The sequence below is a fragment of the Anomaloglossus baeobatrachus genome, chromosome 7 (assembly GCF_048569485.1).
Source record: "Anomaloglossus baeobatrachus isolate aAnoBae1 chromosome 7, aAnoBae1.hap1, whole genome shotgun sequence".
Taxonomy (NCBI): domain Eukaryota; kingdom Metazoa; phylum Chordata; class Amphibia; order Anura; family Aromobatidae; genus Anomaloglossus; species Anomaloglossus baeobatrachus.
The window spans coordinates 259,318,255-259,335,799 of NC_134359.1; the positions used below are offsets into that span (position 1 = coordinate 259,318,255).

General features: G+C 41.9%; 1 protein-coding gene across 1 annotated transcript in view; it reads left to right on the plus strand.

Annotated features, from left to right (window-relative positions):
• Positions 1–12,249, plus strand: part of LOC142246156 (cytochrome P450 2K4-like) — a 47,921-nt gene extending 35,672 nt beyond the window's left edge. The window contains exons 7-9 of the mRNA XM_075319183.1: positions 7,295–7,482; positions 7,660–7,801; positions 11,772–12,249. Of these exons, the coding sequence (XP_075175298.1) occupies positions 7,295–7,482; positions 7,660–7,801; positions 11,772–11,959 (518 nt within the window). The 3' untranslated portion in view covers positions 11,960–12,249. The remainder of the gene's footprint in view (positions 1–7,294; positions 7,483–7,659; positions 7,802–11,771) is intronic.
• Positions 12,250–17,545: the final 5,296 nt, after the last annotated feature.

Consider the following 17,545-nt stretch of genomic DNA (forward strand, 5'->3'; position numbering starts at 1 on the left):
TGACAGAAGCATGTGAAGGGTGCAGGGTGTTTGAGAGAGGTAAGTTGGGGTACAGACAGGGTGAGATATGTGGGTCAGGGTGTGTGTGTGATATGGGGGTGCAGGCTGTATAGGGAGCAGGGTGTGTGACATATGGGGGCAGGGGCATAACTACCGCAGTCGCAGGGGTCAGAAGGAGCTGAGAGGTACTTGTTTTTTTATTTTGCTGGCTGCATGACACATATAGGCCCGGGGAAGCTGCCTGCATGATACATGGAGGCCCTGGTGGGGCTGGCTGCATAATACATGGAGGTCTATGGGACTGCATAATAAACATGAAGGACACCTTATACATAGACTATAGCAGCGCATTATACATGGAGGTCTATGGGGCTGCATTATAATACATATAGGACTATGGGGGCTACATTATAATATATGGAGGACTATGGAGGCTACCTTACACATGGTCTGTGGGGGTGCATTATAAAGCATGGGGGACTGTGGTGCAGTATAAAATATGGAGAACTATGGGAAATGCATTATAATACATGGAGGACTATGGGGGTGCATTCTAATATATAAAGGGTTATGTGGGACCCTTTATACTATATGGAAGGCTATGTGGGGGCCATTATAGTATTTGGAGAACTATATATGAGGGAGGAAAAAGATACAAGTATGGGATGGGAATGTTTTGTGCTGAGGGAAAAGGGCTCTTTCCCATGCTCTGCTATACATCTCTCAGCACCCAGCTTTCCCATGCTCTGCTATACATCTCTCAGCACCCAGCTTTCCCATGCTCTGCTATACATCTCTCAGCACCCAGCTTTCCCATGCTCTGCTATACATCTCTCAGCACCCAGCTTTCCCATGCTCTGCTATACATCTCTCAGCACCCAGCTTTCCCATGCTCTGCTATACATCTCTCAGCACCCAGCTTTCCCATGCTCTGATATGGGAAAGCTGGGTGCTGAGGGAAAGATGTATGACAGAGCATGGGAAAGCAGGGTACTGATAGAGGGATTTTAGATCATGGGAAACCTGGGTGCTGTGGGTAAAAGCCAAGTGTCAGCATCATTATCCCGTACCCTAAGTGTTGTGTACATGGAGGGGGGCCCCGGTCCAAAGTTTGCACCAGGGCCCATCAAACTCTAGTTACGCCACTGCGTACAGCCATACACACACAGCATACAGTCGTATACACACACAGCGTACAGCCGTATACACACACACAGCGTACAGCCGTACACAAAGAAACAGCGTATAGCCGTATACACACACACAGCGTACAGCCGTAGACACACACACGCAGCGTACAGCCGTATACACACACGCAGCGTACAGCAGTATACACACACGCAGCGTACAGCAGTATACACACACACAGCGTACAGCCGTACACAAAGAAACAGCGTATAGCCGTATACACACACACAGCGTACAGCCGTAGACACACACACGCGCAGCGTACAGCCATAGACACACACACGCAGCGTACAGCCGTATACACACACGCAGCGTACAGCAGTATACACACACACCGTACAGCTGTAGACACATAGATGTACACAGACACAGATATAGTCACATAGAAGCATATAAGTATTTGAAATCATTCACATACAAATAATCATACACATAGACAGAATCCTATACACACAGACTGACACACACATACTAGTTAGTTTATACTTTTGATGATTGGGGGGACACTTCTCTCCTCTCCCGTGCGGCCCACAGACTTGTTTGATAGTTAATCACAGTGGGCTAAAGGACCTGTGGTAACGTCATGTCCATGTAATCAGAAGAGGTGGGGCCTCAGCCAACACAGCTGATATCAGAAAGAAACTTCACGTGGCTCTGGAGTTGTTTATAATAGAAGTAGGGGTCTGAGGTAAGACCCCCAAATGAGGGGGGGAGGTGCAGGGGAATAAGGGGAGCGAAGCCAACGGTGCATGAATATAGTGGACGGGAGTAAACATGGCCACGCCCACTAACCAAGCCTGTCACGTCCACTATTCAGGCAGGTTCTTCTAGCCTCTGGGATGCAGCTGCATGTCTGATGCTCCTCTTTGGCGGGCAGTGCGTGCTGCATGACGTCATTATAACACACATGGCCGCGCACTGTGCACTGAATGCGGCCGTGTCTCCTGTACTATGCAGCCCGCCAGCACTGTCTGCGCCTGTAATGTGTCAGTGCCCGCCGGCTCGGCCACATGACAGTACAGTTCACTGCGCGGCCATGTGTGTTATAATGACATTATGCAGCAGGCGGCCGGCCCTCTGTAACATCTGGGAGACCAGCCCAGGGGGCAATTACCCCCCCTGCCTCACCCGCTCCTCAATGTCAAACTGTTACTCACCGTAACTCTGTCTGTTTTGGGATCTAGAATTCTATATCCTTTGCAATTTTCACTGTATCCAACAAATATTTCTTCTATGGATCTGTTTTGAAGTTTGGAACGTTTTTCTGTTGGAATAAATACAAAAACTTTACATTCAAAAACTCTTAAATGATTCACACTTGGTTTCTTACCCTGCCATAGTTCTTATTTTTTTTTTTTTCAGTTTTTTAGAAAAAAGTCGGTTTTGTAGTTAAGTAGCGGTCATTGCTGCTTCACCCCAATATTCTTCTGGTAGTTTGGAATCTGTTAGCATACATCTTATCATTTCAGCCAGAGTTCTGTTTTTGCTTTCTGCTACCCCATTTTGTTCAGGTGTGTATTGAACAGTCTTTTGATGCTCTATATTCTTTTGTCTTAAGTAGTTTTCTATTTCATGTCCTGTGAATTCACCTCTATTATCACTTCTAATGACAATTGGCTTCCTCTGAAACTTGTTGTTCGACTTTGTCACGTAGTCTACTAATTTATTGAAAACTTCACTTTTGTTCTTGATCAAGTATTTGACTGTGTATCTTGAGTAGTCATCTATAAAAATAACTATGTCATGGTTCGCCTCCCTGTCCACATGGCTAGGGGCTGGAGCCTTTTCCCGGGCCTCACTTCCGGAGCTTGGATGCCTTAAAAGCTGACATTTCCAGTGAACCAGCGCCGGCTATAAGCTTAGCACTGCTTTGCCTGCGATTGCTGGTCCTGTGAGTGATATCCTGATCCGTCTGTTACTGTGCCCTCGTGCCCTTGTCTGTGTTCTGTCCCCTGGTCGTCCCTCCAGTCCTCTGTCCCCTCTCCTACCTCCCCACTCAGTTGCTTCCTTTGGTACTGACCTCGGCCTGACTTTCACTCCGCTTTTGCTCGTTCCTCCGGTCCAGTTTCTGCCCGTACTGTGTTTGACCCAGCCTGCCTGACTATTCCTCGCACGCCCCGCAGCTCTGCTCCCCAGCTGTGCTGTGAGGCAGTGTACGAGAACACTGTGTATTTACTTCCTGGTTCTCGTTGCTCTTTGTAGTGTCTTCTGCTGCAGAGCTCCGGCTCCCCCTGGTGGCAGCTTGACACACTATATATCTATTGCCTGCTGATGTAGTCTCTTTCATAGGTCCACATACGTCAGTATGCACCAAATCAAGTGGTCTTGTACTTTTCGTCTCACTTTCTTTAGGTATAGATATTCTTGTAGATTTAGATTTTATACAACATTCACATCTTACGGTAATTGAGCAATCAGATATCAATAGATCCTTTGTCAATTCTTTTTTTTGTAGCTCCATTATACTTTCAGGATGTCTTTGACCTAGACGTCTATGCCACATGTGAATACAATTCTTGCGATCATGTGTACACAACTTCACCTGTTCCTTTAATGTGTCTAGGTGATATAATTGTTCATCTGCCTTGACATTGGTTATTATCTTATTTCCCGCTAGGATTGTACATTCATCATCTTTGAATTTTACAGTAAGGCTGGGTTCACACATAGCGATAGCGACAACGACGTCGCTGTTATGTCACCATTTTCTGTGACGTAACAGCGACCTAGTAAGTCGCTGTTATGATCGCTGCTTAGCTGTCAAACACAGCGACGCAGCAGCGATCATAACGTCGCTACATGTGCAGAGAGCAGGGAGCCGCGCACACTGCTTAGCGTTGGCTCCCTGCTCTCCTAGCTACAGTACACATTGGGTTAATTAACCCGATGTGTACTGCAGCTACATGTGCAGGGAGCAGCGCACACTGCTTAGCGCTGGCTTCCTGCTCTCCTAGCTACAGTACACATCGGGTTAATTAACCCGATGTGTACTGCAGCTACATGTGCAGAGAGCAGGGAGCCGCGCACACTGCTTAGCGCTGGGTTCCTGCTCTCCTAGCTACAGTACACATCGGGTTAATTAACCCGATGTGTACTGCAGCTACATGTGCAGAGAGCAGGAGCCGACACTGGCTGCGTGAGAGCGGCGGAGGCTGGTAACGAAAGTAAATATCGGGTAACCATCTTGGTTACCCGATGTTTACCCTGGTTACAGCTTACCGCAGCTGCCAGATGCCGGCTCCTGCTCTCTGCTCGCTTCATTTCGTTGCTCTCTCGCTGTCACACACAGCGATCTGTGCGTCACAGCAGGAGAGCGACGACCAAAAAAAACGAACCAGGGCTGTGTGTAACGAGCAGTGATCTCACAGCAGGGGCCAGATCGCTGCTCAGTGTCACACACAGCGAGATCGCTAATGAGGTCACTGTTGCGTCACCAAAACCGTGACGTAGCAGCGATTTCGGTAGCGATCTCGCTATGTGTGAAGCAACCCTTAGTCCTTTAGCTGTTAGACGTTTTACAGATAACAATCCTCCTTCTAATCCTGAAACATATAACACATCCTGTACAAGTATTTTTGAATCATTTCCAAACTTATTAGAACAGTTTAGCATTCCTTGTCCAATACCATCCACAGTTATTTTGCTCCCATCTGCAAGATAAATTCCTTCTTATTTAAATCGAGTTCAGTAAAGAAACTCTCATTACTTGTCATATGACTTGTTGCTCCGGAGTCAATAAACCAACCTGATGATGATTTCTTATCAGTTACTTTAAATGTGCCATTCCAATTATTTACGCATGAATCAGAAATTGTGTTTTTCACCTTCTGTGTATTCTCTTTATGGTGTAATTTCTGTTGTTCTGCTTTCCATATAGTACAGTCTTTCTTTAAATGTCCCTTTTTCTTACATCTGAAACATTCTCTTGTCTCTTTATTATAGGGTCTCTTTGATTCTGTAGCTTTAAGAGCATTTCCACCATCGTTTTCAGTAGAATCATTTGTTTGCTCTTTCCTTCTTTGATATTCATCTATGAGTCTGGTATTCACAAACTCTAATGTGATGTCTGTTTCAGGTCTTGCATTTATTAAAGCAGTGTATGAATCCGGTAAACTGTACAATAATATTGTTCTTATATGGCTATCCTTAATATCTTCACTAATTGATCTCAACTGTGATATCACTTCCATCATAGAGAATATATGCTTTTGCATGTCATTGTCTGCTCTCAGTTTCATACTGTAAAGCTTTCTTAGCAGAAATTTAAGTTGAGTCTTTCTTGTAGCTTTCTGAATGCCTCCCACATTCCCTGTGCTGTATCCTCATTCCTTATGTGGATTAATTGAGAATCTTCCACTAATAGGCTGATAGTAGTTCTTGCTTGTCTATTTTTCTTATCCCATGTCTGATTATTATCATTGGGTCTATCTGTAGTGATTACTTACCATAAATCATCTTTAGACAATAACATCTCTACTTTGAACTTCCATAACTGATAGTTCTCATTTTTCAGCTTAGCTATTGTGAGTTTTAGCTCTGTGCTACACATTATCTTTAACTTGTCTTACTTGTTTGGAAAGAATTGTACTGAAGAATTCTTCTGCATTCACCAAGGTCTTGCTGAGCTTTCTGGTGTTCTGGGATCTTTGGTGCCTGGTATCCTGGGTGCCTGGGCCCATCTTCTAGATTCCCAGTTGCAGAAGAAAGTTCATAGAGCAGATTACATGGGATAAGAAGCTCTTTACTTCTGAGAATATGAGGTAAAATATGTGCAGTCATACACCATTGCATCAGGAAGAGAAACCGAAATCAAGAAGAACAAGATACGTTTTACAATACAGTGTGTAAGGAAACTTTACACAACATCGCCATCTACTGTTAGATCAGCATAAAGTCCTCCTTCACACATACAGAGAAGTCCTCATCTGTTGCATATACCAACAAATACAAGGGGTGCATAATACTGTATGGAGGAATATAAGGGGTGCATAATACTATATGTATGAATATAAGAGGTGCATAATACTATATAAAGGACTATAAGGGGATAAAGTTACATAAGACATAATCACAGTCTCTAAAGACCACCAGACCACCTCTTCCTGAAGTCTACCACTTTACCTAGACCAATTTTTTTGTTAAATATTTACTGTTCCATCAAATTCCATGTATAATGGCCATTTTTTAATGAGCTCTAACCCTGTAGAAGTTAATTTTTCCAAAACATTTGTTTGGTTCTCTCAAACAGGTTTTTCTTTAAGTGTATCTACAAAATTATCTGAGGTTGAGGTTATTTCTTGCATATAACTTTTTGCATTTATTGAATATTTTATATTTCCTAATATTCTAGGAAATTCTGTATAGAAACATTCCTGAAATCATGATGCGACATTTTCCTTTCACCGAAAATAGTTTTTTCCACAGCCCATAATAATCCAAGTTTTAGTCGAATCAAGCTTTAGAACTTTGTTAGGCTATGTGAACACGTAACAGATTTTTGCACAAAAAGCATGTTTTGGCAAGAAAGAAGCTGCAGAAAAATGCGCCTTTTTGTGCTTCTTTTCATGCTACTTTTCATGCTTCTTCTTATCTATTGAGATGGGGAAAAACGCAAAAATAAAACAGAAACAATTTACATGCTGCTTCTTTTTTAAGCAACAAAAACGGCAAGGAAAAAAAAGCAGCATGTGCACAGCAAGTCACGATTCTCATAGACTTTGCTGGGATGCTTTTTCAAAGAGCAAAACAGTAACAATGTAGTGACCAGAAAAGAAACTGCATTTCTAATCATATGCTAAATAGTTGCAAGTCAAATTTATGTATGAGATAGCCAAGATGGTCATCTATGAAATGAAGGTAGTCTCACGTTGAAAGATGTAGTTCATGGTGAGATATGGAGCTGTCAGAAAGAAAGATCAAAAGAGATGAGGAATAACAAGAAGGTAGACATATGGAGAAGCTACTCAAATTGACAGCCTATCCTTGATTAAGGTGCTTTTGGTGTAAGAAGTACAAGTCAGAAAAAAAATCCTGTAATCTATAAATTAAATTGCATTGCTGTGCTACTACAAAAACATAACAAAATATGTTTTCTTTTGCTTTACAGAGAGAGTACAAGATGAAATTAAAACACATATTAAACCAGGACAACTTCCGAAAGTTGAAGATCGAAAGAAAATGCCTTATACTGATGCAGTAATACACGAAATACAAAGGTTTGGCAACATTGTCCCACTGAACCTGTCACATTCAACTCCAACTGATGTGTATTTCCGGGGTTACCTCATCCCAAAAGTAAGTGTATAAAAAAAAATATCCTTACGCTCAATATTTTTTTTTTGCTTTTAAACAAGTACTGTATGTGTTTACCTGCTAGGAAAAGGGACTGCTATGGGGTCCACCACCATGCCAATAATTTTACATTTTTGAAGATGAATGATATAGATATCTGGTGATTTTTTTTTTTCACAGGGCATAGAGGTTATTCCATTCCTGACATCAGTTCTCTACGACAAGACTCAATGGAAAACTCCCTTTGAATTTAATCCCAATCATTTCTTAGATGAAAATGGGAAATTTGTTCGACATGATGCATTTATGCCATTCTCAGTAGGTAAGTAATGAGAACTATTAAGATACAAAGTCAAATCATTTTACATGTCATCCAACTGAAATAACACTCCCTATCAGAATGACTATATTTTACTTCTATCTATCTATCTATCTATCTATATATCTTTCTAGTATATAACAAAAGTGAGTACACCCTTCACATTTTTGTAACTATTTTATTATATCTTTCCATGGGACAACACTGAACATATGATCCCTTGATACAATGTACAGTAGTCAGTGTACAGCTTGTATAACAGTGTAAATTTACTGTGCCCTCTAAATAACTCAACACACATCCATTAATATCTAAACCATTGGCAAAAAAGTGAGTACACCCCTGAGGTAAAATAATAATAATATATTTATTCACTTATATAGCGTTATTGATTCCACAGCACTTTACATACATTGGCAATGGGCAAATTTTGTCCAATTAGCCATTTTTCCTCCTCAGTGTTATGTGACTAATTAGTGTTACAAAGTCACAGGTGTGAATGGGGAGAAGGTGTGTTACATTTGGTGTTATCGCTTACACACATTCTCATACTGGTCATTGGAAGTTTAACATGGCTTCTCATGGCAAAGAATTTGCTGAGGATCTGAAAAAAAAGAATTGTTGCTCTGCATAAAGATGGCTGAGGCTATAAGAAGATTGCCAACACCCTGACACTGAGGTGCAGAACGGTGGCCAAGAACATACAGCAGCTTAACAAAACAGGTTCCACTTATTACAGGCCTTGCCATGGTCGACCACAGAAGTTGAATGCACAAGCTAAGCCTTATATCCAGAGGTTGTCGTTTCAAAATAGACGTATGATTGCTGCCTGTATTGCTGCAGATGTTAAAGGGGTGGGAGGGTCAGCTTGTTAGTGCTCAGTCTATACGCCACACACTGCATCAAATTGGTCTGCATGACTGTCATCTCAGAAGGAAGCCTCTTGTAAAGATGATACACAAGAGGAAGTGGAATTGTCATGGTTTGGAATTGCATGAGTGCTGCCGACTTTAGCGAGATACAGTTCATTGAGGGAATCATGAATACCAACATGTACTGTGACATACTGAAGCAGAGCATGATCTTCTCCCTTCGTATTCCAACATTACGACCCCGAACACATCCAAAACAACCACTGTCTTGCTAAAGAAATTGAGGGTAAAGGTGGCTGGACTGGCTAAGGGTCTTCAGACATAAACCCTACTTAGCATCTGTGGGGCCTCCTCAAACAGAATGTGGAGGAGCGCAAGGTCTCTAACATCTACCAGCTCCGTGATGCCATCATGGAGGATGGAAGAGGATCCAGCGGTTCCTGTGAAACTCTAGTGAACTCTATGACCAAGAGAGGTAAGGCAGTGCTTGAAGATAATGGTGGCCACACAAAATGTTGATACCTTAAACATCATATGGCGAATTTCAGTTAGGGGTGTACTCAGTTTTGTTGCCTTCGGTTTAGACATTAATGGCTGTGTGTTGAGTTATTTAGAGGACTGTTTACAGTCCTGTTTACAGAGGAAATTTACACTGTTATACAAGCTGTACACTAACTATTGTACATTGTCTCAAGGTGTCATATCTTCAGTGAAGTCCCAGGAAAAGATATAATCAAATATTTACAAAAATGTGAGGGGTGCATTCACTTTTGTGATATACCGTATATACATATATGCTTTCTAGATCTTATATTTTCTCCTCCAAAAAGCTCAAAATTTTCTATGGTCTTATTGAAATTCCCAGCCTTTGCATGAGCAATTTCTAATTAGCAATATAGCCAAGAGTAAATTTCCCAAAGTCTTCACTATGTTTTCCTTCACCTAATAGTTTGCTTCTCTGGCCCTTTGTCTAAATACCCTGACCACAGTAGCATTGTTTGATCGAGCTCTCCCAAGAAGTTCTCATATGCTGCTTGGTCATACTCTCAGGTACTTAAAAAGGACCAACCACCAGGATTTCCTATATAAACTAAAGCCAGTGCTATACTGGCGCTATCATGCTGATTCTATACATACCTTTAGTTGTGAGATCAGATGTATAGCTTCTGAAATACAGGCAAGTAAAGTTTGTGCAATGCACTGTTATTTGATTGATAGGTGCTGCAGAATATCTAATAGGTGGGTCGGGTTTTGCTAGTTATTCCTGCCCCTGTCTGCTGCCTGTCCTTCCTCACCCCTGTCCTTCCTTCCTCTGTAATAACAGAGACAGGGAGAGGAAGGACAGGCAGCAGACAGGGGCAGGAATAACTAGCAAAACCCGACCCACCTAATAGAGATTCTGAAGCTGCTATTAATCAAATAACAGTGCATTTCACAAACTTTAAATGCCTGTATTTCAGAAACTACATCCAATCTCCTAAAGATATGTATATGTGACGCCCCTGCGGTAACCAGGTGTCACAAAAATAAGGTAACAACAGGGTAACAGCTCGGGTCCTACGTGACTGTTCCAGTCATGACACACAATAGCACACCAGGACATTTACACTCACAACCAGGGTGGGAGACCCCCCTTAGATCCAGGTGACAGGGCTGGGCACTGTGAGCTAACAGGCAGCCAACTGGGAAGGGAGGGACCAGACCTGGGGGAGAAGAGTGTGACCTGGGAATTGTGGGTAGACAGCGGGAGGAGTTAGTTAGTCGGAGAAAGCAGTACAGAGGAGAGGAGTGAGAAGTGAGCGATAGTAAAAGAAAAGGTGTCAAGACAGACCACAGACTCTTGAAACACATTGAAAGTAGCAAAGACTCTGCAAAGATCTAAGTAGAAAGAACAGCCACTCAGAGGAGAAAAATAGCTGGAGAGCAAGAGAGAGCAAGCTCCAAAGACAGAGGGATCCTGTGGGGTGGACATCCAGGGCTCACAGTACTTTGCACGCACGGGGTGCAGATCCCAGAACAGACCAGGACTTCAAGCCATCTGTTAACTCTGCCAGGTGGGTTGATTTCCAGGACTCATCTGCCACCACTAACGTCTGAGGCATCAGCAGCAAAGAGGGGAGTGGGAGAAATTCCCTTAAATAGTCCAAGCTGCCTGTGGCAGGACCCAAACACCAGAAAGACCTCCAGGAGCTCCACACCAGGGAGGACTGACAAAATACACCAGAGTGCATCGGTGGTAGAGTGGCACCAGGTTGGCTGGTACAGCTATAAGGACACGGGCGCACCTGGGATCCAGTACGTCCCCAGGGCGCGAATCCAGTAAGTAAAGACAATCAAACTGCACTTCCTGTCTGGACTGACTTATTGCTGCGCGCCTCCACGTTAAACCTTCACCTACCCCTGGGGGAAAAGCCCTGCTCGCGGACGGCTCCACCATCCGCGCTGCCCTCATCCATCATCCCCAGTGGGAATCCGCAGCGGCGACCCTACCATCCCAGGCTGCAAACCGCGAGTGGTGTAGTCGGACTTTTTATTATTTTATTTTTATTTTCCTTTCTTTAAAACTGGTCGACGGTGCCCCTGGATCCGGAACCCCTCGAGCCACAGACCGTCCGGATCCGAGCAGCTCAGCTGCCCCGGAGCGCGACATATAGAATCAGCATGATAGCACCAGTATATCACTGGCTTTATTTTATATAGGAAAATCCTGGTGGTTGATCCTCTTTAAGCTCATGAAGGTCAAAATTAATTTCTAAATAGCTTCGCTATATCTGGGGCAAAGAAAAGGAGCAAGATTGAACTTTTCATCTTTTTTTCAAAAACTTGTGGTGTATTGTTGTAATATTCTATGTAAACTGGTGATTAGTGGATACAAAACATGCTGGCGACACGCACAGGAAACCTACAGTCTACATTGCTTTTCTTGAGGTTCTAGGAAATTTTTGTTACCTTTCGGAGGTCTTCCTTTTTTTTTCCTGGAGACTCAGTCATTCAGAGACAGAAAGTATAGATTATATCCAATTTATTTCAGTACTACAAGTCTTAGGGCCAAAATCTATTTTCACCATGACATGGTTATTTCATTAATGCCATTTCTACAGGAAGAAGAGCTTGCGCTGGAGAAAGCTTGGCCAAGATGGAACTTTTCCTGTTTTTCACTGGACTTCTTCAAGCATTTACTTTCCATCCACCTCCTGGAGTTTCCAGAGAAGATCTCAGTCTCAAGCCTGCCGTTGGATTCACATTAGTCCCCACCCCATTCATGACATGTGCGAAGCCAAACCATTAGTGCATGGTGAAGAGACAGCATAGAGACCAATGGGTTGTGTTGATCATATTTTAATATATTTAATTTTGTATTTTATTTTAAATCTCATTATAAAATATATTTAGCTGAAAGCTGTGTTATTGAATCAAACAGGGCACATCTCACAAACCTTAGAGAAGGAAATCTTACAATGGTCTCCAACGTTATCTTAATTTAAAGGATTTTTTTTTAGTTTTTGTTAACACCGATAGGATTTTTCGATTAGGTGTATCTTCTGTTACAAATAAAAGTTTTAATGTTCTGTAAATGTCTATACTTTATATTTTGTAAGATATTTTTTTGTTTTCACCAGACTTCTTGTACCTTTAGTTTCTGAGGCAGGAAATTGGACTCTTAAGGGCACTTTACACGCTGCGATATCGGTACCGATATTGCTAGCGAGCGTACCAGCCCCGTCGGTTGTGTGTCACGGGCAAATCGCTGCCCATGGCGCACTACATCGCTAACACCCGTCACACGAACTTACCTTCCCTGCAACGTCGCTCTGGCTGGCGATCCGCCTCATTTCACAGTGACGTCACATGGCAGCTGTCCAATAGCAGAGGAGGGGCGGAGATGAGAGGCCGGTACATGCCGCCCACCTCCTTCCTTCCTCATTGCCGGTGGATGCAGGTAAGGAGATGTTTGTCGCTCCTTCGGTGTCACACATAACGATGTGTGCTGCCGCAGGAATGATGAACAACATCGTACCTGCAGCAGCAACGATATTAAGGAATTGAATGACGTGTCAACGAGCAACGATTTTTCACGTTTTTGCGCTCGTTGATCGTCGCTCATTGGTGTCACACGCTGCTATTTTGCTAATGGCGCCGTATGTGCGTCACTAACAACGTGACCCCAACGATATATCGTTAGCGATGTCGCAGCGTGTAAAGCACCCTTATGGAGTCATACGACCATTCCCATTAGATTAAAGTCGGGCAAAGATCTATTGTGTATTGGGGTTTTCTGACTTTCCACTGACTAATGATGGCAGGAGAGAGATCATTTTTGCCAATAAAAATGTACAAACCCTGATTCGACCCATGCATACATATATTTTGGGGAGTTAGGAAAGATGGTTGTTGGTTGAGTGAGTGTTGGCGCTGGGTTTGCCTAGGTTTTTTTGGCACATATAGCTCCTTAATGAGAGCCTTTGGGCCATTCTTCATCCCCTTGACTGATCAGAGTGCAAATATTCTGGAGAGGAAAGTCTTGTAAAGGATCAAATAATTACACCCAATGTCATAAGTGATAGAGCTGAAGAGGACATTACTCTAAGGGGCCTCCCTATATGAATGGTTGTAATTGCTATTGTTATTATGGAACACAAGGACCAGAAAATAATGTACTGGTATATAGAAGTTAGCAATATACCTTTAATAGATGAAAATAAATAGCCTATAAACTCAAAAAATTGTAAAAAGCGCAAGAAAGGACTAGTACGGCCGTCATCTGCTGTGCCGGACGTCTGTTTTTTCCTCCCCTCACGAGTTTGATGTAGCCTGTTTGCTCTAATAAAGGTATTTTTAAGGCTATCACTGAGCAAGGGCCCTGCTCTTTCAATTTTTCTAGTGGACTGTACTGTACTTAGCAGGAGCACCTCTTGTGGGTAATTGCCTTTTTGCCGGAGTAAGCGGTCCCGTAAAAACGTTGGATTACAACGGAATAGCCACGTGTGCATGGTGGAGCGGTCAGTCATTAGTGCCCAGTTCTCACTATTCTCCTTTTGCCAAGCAAAAGTGATTTTACTTGAAATAATAATTTTGTCCTTCAAACTTTGTTTTAGTTAAATAATGCTTCCTTTGCAGCAATTCCAGCTTTGCAGACCTTTGGCATTCTAGCTGTTAATTTGCGGAGGTAATCTGGAGATATTTCACCCCATGCTTCCCCCCCCCCACAAGTTTGATTGGCTTGATGGACACTTTTTGCACCATATGGTCAAGCTGCTCCCACAACAGCTCTATAGGGTTGAGATCTGGTGACTGGGCTGGCCACACCATTACAGATAGAATACCAGCTGCCTGCTTCTTCCCTAAATAGTTCATGCATAATTTGGAGGTGTGCTTTGGGTCATTGTCCTGTTGTAGGTTGAAATTGGCTCCAATCAAGCGCTGTCCACAGGGTATGGCATGGCGTTGCAAAATGCCTTCCTTATTCAAAATCCCTTTTACCTTGTACAAATGTCCCACTTTACCAGCACCAAAGCAACCCCAAACCATCACATGCCTTGACAGATGGCGTCAGGCACTCTTCCAGCATCGTTTCAGTTTTTCTGCGTCTCACAAATGTTCTTCTGTGTGATCCAAACACCTCAAACTTCGATTCATCTCTCCATAACAGTTTTTTCCAATCTCCTCTGACCAATGTCTGTGTTCTTTTCCCCATATTAATCTTTTCCTTTTTATTAGCCAGTCTCAGATATGGCTTTTTCTTTGCCACTCTGCCCTGAAGGCCAGCATCCCGGAGTCGCCTCTTCACTGTAGACGTTAACACTGGCGTTTTGGGGGTACTATTTAATGAAGCTGCCAGTTGAGGACCTGTGAGGCGTCAATTTCTCAAACTAGAGACTCTAATGTACTTGTCTTGTTGCTCAGTTGTGCAGCGGGGCCTCCCACTTCTCTTTCTACTCTGGTTAGAGCCTGTTTGTGCGCTCCTCTGAAGGGAGTATTACATACCATTGTAGGAAATCTTCTGTTTCTTGGCAATTTCTCGCATGGAATATCCTTCATATCTAAGAACAAGAATGGACTGTCAAGTTTCACATGAAAGTTCTCTTTTTCTGGCCATTTTGAGAGTTTAATGGAACCAACAAATGTAATGCTCCAGATTCTCAACTAGCTCAAAGGAAGGTCAGTTTTATAGCTTCTCTAATCAGCAAAACCGTTTTCAGCTGTGCTAACAAACTTGCACAAGGGTTTTCAAAGGATTTCTAAACATCCATTAGCCTTCTAACACAGTTAGCAAACACAATGTACAATTAGAACACTGGAGTGGTGGTTGTTGGAAATGGGCCTCTATACAACTATGTAGATATTCCATTAAAAAACAGACATTTGAAGCTAGAATAGTCATTTACCACATTAACAATGTATAGAGGGGATTTCTGTTTCATTTAATCTTAGCTTTATTGAGAAAAAAAAGGGGGGCTTTTCTTTCAAAAATAAGGAAATATCTAAGTGACCCTAAACCTTTGAACTGTAGTGTATATCACAAGATAGATTGGGGTTGGAGCATAGACATCACCACAGGCACCCACTACTGTCCCATTTTGACAGCGTGGTGGGGTAGAGCATCAGGTCAATTTAATCTTAAAGACAATTTGCAATTCATGTCCTGTACCAGATTTATTAATGTTTTGGATATTTTTTTGACCTTCAATGGACAGTTTTAATTAATGTCTAGAGGCAAGGTTTGGAAAACAGCAAGTTAGCTACAAATACGCCAAACTGCATCAAAGTTTTGTCTTAACCAAATCGGCCAAGAAAGAGGACACATTGAAAAATTAAAGTGCTTCACATGTCCAGCAAGATGCTCCAAATCTATCACTTAATATAGGCCACTGTGTAGCTTTTGTTAATATTCTGTCTGCTTCTTATAGTTTCAAGTTGAGAAATAATCTGCCCCTCTATAATGATTGAAAAAATAAATAAAAAAATCTATATATTTATCCGTGTATATATATATATATATATATATATATATATATATAAAATTTATATATATACAGTCATATGAAAACGTTTGGGCACCCCTATTAATGTTAACCTTTTTTCTTTATAACAATTTGGGTTTTTGCAACAGCTATTTCAGTTTCATATATCTAATAACTGATGGACTGAGTAATATTTCTGGATTGAAATGAGGTTTATTGTACTAACAGAAAATGTGCAATCCGCATTTAAACAAAATTTGATCCGGTGCAGAAGTATGGGCACCCTTATCAATTTCTTGATTTGAACACTCCTAACTACTTTTTACTGACTTATTAAAGCACTAAATTGGTTTTGTAACCTCATTGAGCTTTGAACTTCATAGGCAGGTGTATCCAATCATGAGAAAAGGTATTTAAGGTGGCCACTTGCAAGTTGTTCTCCTATGTGAATCTCCTAGGAAGAGTGGCATCATGGGCTCCTCAAAACAACTCTCAAATGATCTGAAAACAAATATTATTCAATATAGTTGTTTACGGGAAGGATACAAAAAGTTGTCTCAGAGATTTAAACTTTCAGTTTCCACTGTGAGGAACATAGTAAGGAAATGGAAGAACACAGGTACAGTTCTTGTTAAGCCCAGAAGTGGCAGGCCAAGAAAAATATCAGAAAGGCAGAGAAGAAGAATGGTGAGAACAGTCAAGGAAAATCCACAGACCACCTCCAAAGACCTGCAGCATCATCTTGCTGCAGATGGTGTCACTGTGCATCGGTCAACAATACAGCGCACGTTACACAAGGAGAAGCTGTATGGGAGAGTGATGCGAAAGAAGCCGTTTCTGCAAGCACGCTACAAACAGTTTTGCCTAAGGTATGCAAAAGCACATTTGGACAAGCCAGTTACATTTTGGAAGAAAGTCCTGTGGACTGATGAAACAAAGATTGAGTTGTTTGTTCATACAAAAAGGCATTATGCATGGAGGAAAAAAATCACGGCATTCCAAGAAAAGCACTTGCTACCCACAATAAAATTTGGTGGAGGTTCCATCATGCTTTGGGGCTGTGTGGCCTATGCCGGCACCGGGAATCTTGTTAAAGTTGAGGGTCATATGGATTCAACTCAGTATCAGCAGATTCTTGACAATAATGTGCAAGAATCAGTGACGAAGTTGAAGTTACGCAGGGGATGGATATTTCAGCAAGACAATGATCCAAAACACCGCTCCAAATCTACTCAGGCATTCATGCAGAGGAACAATTACAATGTTCTGGAATGGCCATCCCAGTCCCCAGACCTGAATATCATTGAACATCTGTGGGATGATTTGAAGCGGCTGTCCATGCTCGGCGACCATCAAACTTAACTGAACTGGAATTGTTTTGTAAACAAGAATGGTCAAATATACCTTCATCCAGGACTCATTAAAAGCTACAGGAAGCGACTAGAGGCTGTGATTTTTGCAAAAGGAGGATCTACAAAATATTAATGTCACTTTTATGTTGAGGTGCCCATACTATTGCACTGGTCAAATTTTGTTTAAATGCGGATTGCACATTTTCTGTTAATACAATAAACCTTATTTCAATCCAGAAATATTACTGAGTCCATCAGTTATTAGATATATGAAACTGAAATAGCTGCTGCAAAAACCCAAATTGTTATAAAGAAAAAAGGTTAACATTAATAGGGGTGCCCAAACTTTTTCATATGACTGTATATGTGTGTGTGTGTATATATATATATATATATATATATATATATATATATATATATATATATATATATATATAATATATAAAGCTGAGTGTATGTATGTATGTATGTATGTGTGTGTCTATGTCCACTAAAGGAATCCGCACCGTCGCCTTTACAATCACAAAATTTTGCACAGACGCCTCATGTGACTCAGACAAC